Source organism: Nycticebus coucang, chromosome 9 (genome assembly GCF_027406575.1).
Source record: "Nycticebus coucang isolate mNycCou1 chromosome 9, mNycCou1.pri, whole genome shotgun sequence".
NCBI classification, from domain to species: Eukaryota; Metazoa; Chordata; class Mammalia; order Primates; family Lorisidae; genus Nycticebus; species Nycticebus coucang.
In genome coordinates this window covers 36,278,236-36,286,380 of record NC_069788.1, presented here as the reverse complement: position 1 = coordinate 36,286,380, position 8,145 = coordinate 36,278,236, and the positions used below count along the sequence as shown (strand labels likewise).

General features: G+C 52.6%; 1 protein-coding gene across 2 annotated transcripts; it reads left to right on the top strand.

The window, feature by feature from the left end:
* Positions 1–1,544: 1,544 nt before the first annotated feature.
* SLC22A7 (solute carrier family 22 member 7) lies at positions 1,545–8,032 on the top strand. 2 transcript variants are annotated; one of them, XM_053601718.1, is made up of 10 exons: positions 1,547–2,039; positions 2,712–2,815; positions 2,956–3,110; positions 3,223–3,391; positions 4,202–4,325; positions 4,649–4,758; positions 5,166–5,380; positions 5,560–5,668; positions 6,550–6,756; positions 7,169–8,032. In XM_053601718.1, exons 1-10 carry the CDS (start codon positions 1,650–1,652, stop codon positions 7,221–7,223), a joined length of 1,638 nt encoding a protein of 545 aa, XP_053457693.1. In that variant the 5' UTR covers positions 1,547–1,649; the 3' UTR covers positions 7,224–8,032. The 2 variants fall into 2 exon arrangements, with proteins under 2 accessions (XP_053457692.1, XP_053457693.1); XM_053601717.1 differs by lacking the exon at positions 7,169–8,032 and having other exon boundaries at positions 1,545–2,039; positions 6,550–6,988.
* The last annotated feature ends 113 nt before the right edge of the window (positions 8,033–8,145 follow it).

Below are 8,145 nucleotides of genomic sequence, written 5' to 3'. Positions count from 1 at the left end.
CAAGCAGTGGAAGCAGGTGAAAGGTTTTAAACAGGGACGTGGCCCTATTAGATCTGTTTTTAAATGTTTGTTATGGTGGGTATGTGGAGAATGGACTGAAAGAGCTGAGAGTTTAAGCAAGGAGGTTTGTGTAACTTGCTTAAACCCTCCCACGATCTCCCCAAGGGCACTGATTGGCCTGAGGCATCTCTGTGCCTACAGAATGCCTTGGCTGTGCTAGAGGCTCCATAAATATCTTACTATCTTCACCCTGTCACCATCTCCACCATCCTCTGTGTCTTGTTGTCCACCACTACCCTCAGCTCCACACCTGTCAACACCCACCTTAACACACATCATGCCACTGATTTAGCTCCCTTTCCAGAGCTTTCTCAGGAAGTCCAGGCTGGAGCACACTGGGACATCTCTAGCTCAGCAGCTTGGGTCAAAGGCGAGACTTCTGGGTTGGGGTCAGGGGCCCTGGTTTTCTCTTCAGCTCTGCTGCTGAGTCATTGTGTGATCCCAGAAGTTCCCTGCCCTGCCTCTGGTTATCTTTTCTGTTCAAAAAGGGAGCTATCTTAAATTAATGGCTCTGCCATTCTGTTCAAAATGGGAGCTATGGGTGGTGCCTGTGGCTCAAAGGAGTGGGGCACTAGCCCCATATACCGGAGGTGGCAGGCTCAAACCCGGCCCCAGCCAAAATAAAACTGCAAAAATAAATAAATTCTTACTTAAAAAAAAAAAAAGGGAGCTATATTAAATTAATGGTGTTTGGAGAATCAAACTGAATAAATCCGACATTGCTGGTTTCTGCTGCGCTTTTGTGGATAATTTAGCAGGAAGGTTGGATTGAGCAAATCTTGGTTCGCAGGCATTATGAATACCTATGGCAGGACCTTGGCATAGCCCCTCACTTCCTTCCCCTCCAAAGGGTAATTTGGGAAGCTCCTGAAAACAGGGAAATGAGGCAGACAGGAGGGATGATATGTATGGGTAAATGAGTAATGCAGGAGTGTGATGGGTCTGGGATCCCCAGAGTGTCAGACTGCCCAGTGTGATTCCAGGTGAAGCCTTAGGCCAATGAATTAACTCCAGTGGAGCCAGGGTATGATGAAGCTTTGTGGCTCAGCAGAAAGAACCCTTCACTCGGTGAGGGCCCAGCTTTCAGTGCTGAAGTCTGGGCTGTCAGCTAAGCCATGGTTGCAACTCCAAATAGGCAAGGCTCATCTAAGGTCTCACAGGACAAAGGGCACCCAGGGAGAGCTGGTACCACACCCCAGCTGCCTCCTCTTCTTAGGAATCTTTGGAGTGCTGCTGACACCTCCTGCTCTCTCACCCAGCTACCTCTTCATGGTGGCCCAAGGCTCCCTTATTTAGTCCCTAAGCACTGATGTGTAAGCTCCACAGCCATGGAGTCAGTGACCTTTGAAGAGATGGTTGTTCTTCCCTCAGGCACTAGGTCAGACAGGCAGGGGTCCCCGGAGCCCTGGGAGGCTAGGGAGGGCCCAGTCCTAGGCCAGCCCCTGAGGGCTGGATTCTGGCTACAGGCTGTCCACTGATCAGTCCCTCCACTCCTGCCTCCAGAGTCCAAGGGTCCATGTGGTGGGCAGGTTGAGCTGTGCTGGATACACAGAGGGAGGCTATAACGGGACAGTTGGCGGGTGAGCAGCATGGGCTTTGAGGAACTACTGGAGCAGGTGGGCGGCTTTGGGCCCTTCCAGCTGAGGAACTTGGCATTGCTGGCACTGCCCCGAGTACTGCTGCCCCTGCACTTCCTCCTGCCCATATTCCTGTCTGCTGTGCCCGCCCATCGCTGTGCCCTGCCTGGAGCCCCTGCTAACTTCAGCCAGGACACATGGCTGGAGGCCCACCTGCCCCGGGAGCCTGATGGCATGCTTAGCTCCTGCCTCCACTTTGCCCACCCCCAGGCTCTCCCCAATACCACGTTGTGGGGAGAAGGGCAGAGCCCTGGGGAACCAGAGGGCAACCCCTCCACAGTGCCCTGCTCTCAGGGCTGGGAGTATGACCACTCGGAATTCTCATCTACCATTGCAACTGAGGTACTTGAGCCCATTGGGTGAGGAACATGTGAGTGGGATGGGCCTGCCATGGCTGTGGGTGGTTACTTTGTGGGTATTAGATACATTAGTTTCCTTTTAGAGTCTCAGTTTACCAATCTGTAGATAAGATCTATGAATATAAAACATTTAGCTTAGTTCATGGCTGGTAGTAAGGGGCTAGTGCACAGGAGCTGCTATTATTATCATTAATTGCATTAATTGGGAGGTGATTAAGGCAGGAAAGAGCTAAAGGTAGCTCCAGAGAGTTAAGAGTTAAGAGGAGAGAAGGCTGTTTTTGCAGTAAGAGAAACCAAGTGCTTCCTTTCCTCCCTCCCTCTTTGTGGGCCCCAGGTCTGGTATTTACATAAGCCATCTGGAGGTGGAGTGTGGGAGGAGGCAGAGTCTCCTGGTGGGAGGGGGAGGGCAGCAGGATTCCTGTCCATCGTGGCCAAGGCCTTCCCTGGGAAGAAGCTGAGGCTGCAGGATTGGGGAGGGGCAAAGTCTCCTATTCTCCACACTGGGGTGAATAGTTGAGGGCTTTATTATCTGGTATGGAGGTACTGGAATGGCACAGTTGACCTCACAAGGCCCCAGGGTCTAAAGAGGAGGGGCTGGTGCCAGCTGGAAAGGGGCTGGTGCCTATAGGAGGCCCCTTCCTGACTGTCCTTGCAGTGGGATCTGGTGTGTGAGCAGAAAGGCCTGAACAGAGCCGCATCCACCTTCTTCTTCGCTGGTGTGCTGGTGGGGGCTGTGGCCTTTGGATACCTGTCTGACAGGTGCGGTGAGGCATTGGTCCAATCAGGGAATAGGCTGGGGGACCCTTTCCCGCTAGCGGGGGAGGGGGGTATGGACCTGGTCTACCTCTGTCCTGGAACCTCCCTCCGTAGGAAACTGACCCTGCATGACCCCTTTGCAGGTTTGGGCGGCGCCGTCTGCTGCTTGTGGCCTACGTGAGTGCCCTCGTGCTGGGCCTGGCATCTGCAGCCTCGGTCAGCTACGTAATGTTTGCCATCACCCGCACCCTTACTGGCTCAGCCCTGGCTGGCTTCACCATCATCGTGATGCCTTTGGGTGAGGCAGGCAAGGGACAGGCAGGGACTACAGAGGTGGAAGAAGGCAGTTGTCAGGGTGAGACTGAGCCAAATTGGCCCTTACTGTCTTCCTATCTCCTGCCCTGGCCCAGAGCTGGAGTGGCTGGACGTGGAGCACCGTACCGTGGCAGGTGTCCTGAGCAGCGCCTTCTGGTCAGGGGGCGTGATGTTGCTGGCACTGGTTGGGTATCTGATACGGGACTGGAGATGGCTTCTGCTGGCTGTCACCCTGCCTTGTGCCCCAGGCATTCTCAGTCTCTGGTGAGGACTGCAGGCAGCTGGGAGTGGTAGATATGGGAAACCAAAGACAGCATTAATCAGAAACTGAGATTTGAAGACAGAGAGGTTGAGAGATAAAGGAAAAGGAAAAAGAATCAGTGACCAAGAGACACACAGAAAGAGATACACACACAGAGACAGAGACCAATATAATGGAGATGGCAAGGAATAATGAGAAACAGAGAACAAGATAAAGACAGAGATGGAGAGACAGGGAACGAATCAGTGAGAGGAAGTGAACCACTGAGATCAATACTGAAAGATACTGTCAGTCCCTCAGAGGGACAGATGAGACAGATACAGTGAGAGACAGAGAGCTAAAGACGGAGAAACAAAAACAGAGCCAAGCACAAACTGAGGCTGGCTGCTTAGTGGTGTGGGATGGGGGCAGGGCCAGCATGGTGGGTGAGAGGCAGGCAGAGTGGGCATTTCATTGCTTTAGATGACCTTTCTGGGTATTTCTGTATGTCTCTATTATCCTGTGCCCTGCTACCTCTATTGGGAGAAGTGGGTGACTAGTGGTGGGAGGTGAAGTCTTGAGGGTGAGGCCAATTCAGTTGAGTAAGGGACTCGCAGGCCTGGGCAAGAAAGTATGGGAAGAGGTAGCTTTTAAATTGGGCCTTAAAAAAAGTAAGAGTTCGTCAGGTGTGGAAGGGTTGTAGAGGAGACAATGATCCAGGCTAAGGGAGTGCCTGAGAAAGAGCCTGGACCTTGATTGCCTGTGGTGTCCCCAGGAGGGAGATGTGGCTTAGGATGCTGTTCTGGCTGAAGGGCCTCCTCCCTGTCCCCTAGGTGGGTGCCTGAGTCTGCACGTTGGCTTCTTACCCAGGGCCATGTGGAAGAGGCCCACAAGTACCTGCTCCGCTGTGCCAGGCTCAATGGGCGGCCTGTGGGTGAGGACAGCCTGAGCCGGGAGGTGAGGGCGAATGTGTATGTGAGCCTGCATATGTGTGTGTGTGTGGGGGGGGCAGCCCACACATATGGTAGGAACCCCCCTCAACCCTAAGTGGAGAGTTTCGAATTGTTTAGGATGGCCTGCCTGGCTCTGGTGGCCTGCCTCCCTTACTCAGGTCCCATCCTTCTCTGCTCCCCTCTCCACCTCAACCACTGCAGAGGGAAGGAATGGAGACAGAGAAAGAGAGAGAGGAACTCATGCTAGCACTTGAGCAATGTGCCCTACTGAGGCCACAGAGCACAGAGCCAACTCTGATGTCACAACCTCACTTTCTCCCCCACCAGGCCCTGAACAAAGTGGCTGCTGCGGAACGAGTGGTCCAACGACCTTCGTACCTAGACCTGTTCCGCACACCCAGGCTCCGACACATCTCACTGTGCTGCATGGTGGTGTGGTAAGGAGGGGGCTGGCTTAGGTTTGGTGGGATGGGGGAGGAGCTGATTCCAGGAAGGTGCTGAGTATGAGAAGGGTGAGGATGAGGATAGTGTAACTGTGGAGGGCAGGAGGGGATCAGAAAATGGAACGGGCAGTGTAAGATGAAATTCAGGCTCTGCCACTTGGACAGGTCATTTAACACTCTTGAGTCTCAGTGTCCCTTCTGTAAGGATTAAGGTAAAGGCACTTTGACCACTGGCACACGCTAGGCACTCTGGAGGGCTTACTGGTGTTGGGGAAAGTCCTAGGCAGTGTGCTCTGAAGTGGGGAGAGGTCATGTCTCTAAAAGGCAAAGTCTTCTTGACAAGAGAAGACAAAGAGGGATGGGAAGGAAGGTGCCTTGAGTGGCATCATGACTTCTTTCAGGTTTGGAGTGAACTTCTCCTATTACGGCCTGAGTCTAGATGTGTCAGGGCTGGGGCTGAACGTGTATCAGACACAGCTGCTCTTTGGGGCCGTGGAGCTGCCCTCAAAGCTGTTAGTCTACCTGTCCGTGCGACATTTTGGACGCCGCCTCACGCAGGCCGGAACACTGTTGGGCACCACCCTGGCCTTGGGCATTGGACTGCTGGTGTCCTCGGGTGAGCAGGGTCCCATAGGCTTCATCCACCCTGAACCCCACCACTCCCCCCCCGCCCCAGGGCCTTTTCTTGGAGGTGACCGCTCAAGTTTGGTCCACTCAAGATACTCTGTGTCCCCTTGAGGAAACCCTTGGCTCTCCCTCAAAACCCTCTCCGTACCCTTACCACTTCCCTTCCAGAGAGGAAGTCCTGGAGCACTGCCCTGGCAGTGATGGGGAAATTTTTTTCTGAAGCCGCCTTCACCACTGCCTACCTGTTCACTTCCGAATTGTATCCTACAGTGCTGAGGTGAGGCAAGCCTGGGTTGCAGGTAACTGACCTAGGGGGGAGGGCTTGTTAGTCTCTTGTCTCAACCAGTACTTCTACATACATGCTACATCCCAATCATTCATTCTTTACATCACACCCAGAATAGAGTTAATTAGGCTCACCTGTGTTGAAGAAGGCTAAGCTTTTATCTTACATGCTATGGGACCCTGAGCCAAAACAGACAACCTCTCTGGGCCTCCTTTAGAGGAAGGTAGTCCTCAGGATCTCCCTCAGGCCTACTCCCATCCCACTCAGGGCTGGGAGACAGAGCTGCCCTTGAGGATTGTCTCTGGAAATAAGGGAGCTCTTTCATTTAGATATTGGTATGTGTGTGGACTTCTAGGCACCTGGTTATGTTTATCTTTTTTAGAGACTGAGCCTCACTTTGTCATCCTTGGTAAGAGTGCTGTGGCATCACAGTTCACAGAAACCTCCAGCTCCTGGGCTTAGGCCTGATTCTCTTGCCTCAGCCTCCCCAGTTGCCAGGACTATAGGCGCCCGCCACAACATTAGGCTATTTTTTGTTGCCGTTTGGCCAGGGCCAGGTTCAAACCCACCAACCTCGGCCACAGGCGCCGCTCCTGGTTATGTTTAGAAAGGCTTAAGCCTCCCCTTTTCTGGTGACTTTCTTCTCTTTCAGTGGTATTTGATTGGCACTCTGTCAGAATGGGAGCCCCATCCTTTGGTGGGTGCTGACTTGAGGGCTCCTGGAATAGGAGTGGGTAGGAAGACCAATGGAAAGACAGCCTAGCTTGCCTAGCTGTCTGGGGAGAATGGGTATCAGGGAGGGAGCCTTTGGGGCATGACTCTTAAGTAGGTGTGAGTTCCACCTGCCTCCTTAATCCTCTTTCCCTGAACAGACAGACAGGTTTGGGGCTGACTTCACTGGTGGGCCGACTGGGAGGCTCTTTGGCCCCACTGGCAACCTTGCTGGATGGAGTATGGCTGTCACTGCCCAAGCTTGCTTATGGAGGGATCGCCTTCCTCGCTGCCTGCACTGCCCTTCTGCTGCCAGAGACAAGGCAGGCACAACTGCCAGAGACCATCCAGGATGTGGAGAGAAAGAGGTGTGTGCACGGGACTATGTGTACATGTGAGCACATGCACGTGGATGCAGGTGCTCAGATACCTGACACCTTAGGATTCAGAGAAAGACATATCTGCACATGAGTACTTGGTGCATGTATGTGAGTGTACACAGGTTGAGTGTTTCAGGGTGCATGACCTAGGCTTTGTAAACTGCATATAAGTTTACATGAGTCCATATGTGTGTGTACATAAATAATTAATTTTCAGGAAGAGGTGTATATGCGCAGACTCAAGTATGCCTATACACCAGGAAATGTACACATGCTTGTATGTGAGTCACTTGTGTTTGCATACCAAGAGCTGGGGAGAACCTTGGGCCTAATGGGGCTAGCTGGGGTGGTTGGCTCAGGGATTAAACCCCATCATTGCTCATGACTCCTTCCTCTTCAGTGACCCATCCAGTCTTCAGGAGGAAGAGATGCCTATGAAACAGGTCCAGAACTGAGTGGCACTGGAAGGCCTGCCACAGCAGCTCTGCAGCAGGGGCTAGAAGAGCAGAAGGGCAGGGCCTGTGACTGGGCCTGAGGCCATCTCTGCTAGGGCCGGAGTTGCCACTGGTGCCCCTTCTTGTGCTCATTTAGCCTTGATTATTCGGGTTCCAGGAACAGGTGACTTCCCAGAATTTGGTGGGCTGCTGGAGATTCTGGCTACCCCTCTTGTGGCTGGGGAGGATTCTGTAAACAAAGGTATCCCTTGGGTTTGGGCAATGGTGATGAACTGTGAGAAGAGCCCTGATGGGAATCCACTGAGTTTGCCCTGGGTTCTGATCCTGGCTTCATGATTGATTTGCTGTGTAATCTTTAGCATGTGATTTTCCCTCTCTGGGCCTCAGTCTGTTCTTCCAAATGGATAATGAAGCCTCTTGGTAGACCTTAGCACAAGATCTGTTGTCATGCTCAAATGAGATGCTGAATAAGGTGTTTCTTCTAGAGATGGTGCTAAAGACAAGAATGTCCTATGATGACTTCTAGTACCAACAGGGCTAGTGGGCATGCTGTCCACTCTGTGGTGCTAGGGGCTTCCAATGCCAGACCTCAGGGAATGGAAGGACAGACCTCTTTGTTCCCATGGCTGGCCTAGCTACCTCTGAGGCACTCTGCAGGGCAATGCCTCCCTCCACCCCTACGTTGCTCATCCTCCAACCTACTGTCTAGGCCTCATGCTCAAAGAAAATTAGAAGACATGGGAGCCCACATTTTATTGGAGAAGGCAGAGATGCTGAGACTTAATAAAGTTTAACAAGTTTTATGAGTACCACGAAGCTCCACAATTTGCTGGGGAAAGGGTATGGGAGGGCCAGGAGGTCACCCTTCAAAATGGGGTGGCCTATATCTTCTCATCAAATAAGAATGGGAAAGGGAAGAATT

Coding starts and splice junctions, on each gene's coding strand:
- SLC22A7 (XM_053601717.1), top strand. CDS start 1,650: ATGGGCTTTGAGGAACTACTGGAGCAGGTGGGCGGCTTTGGGCCCTTC. Junction 2,040..2,711: donor CATCTACCATTGCAACTGAG/GTACTTGAGCCC, acceptor CTGTCCTTGCAG/TGGGATCTGGTGTGTGAGCA. Junction 3,111..3,222: donor CATCATCGTGATGCCTTTGG/GTGAGGCAGGCA, acceptor GCCCTGGCCCAG/AGCTGGAGTGGCTGGACGTG.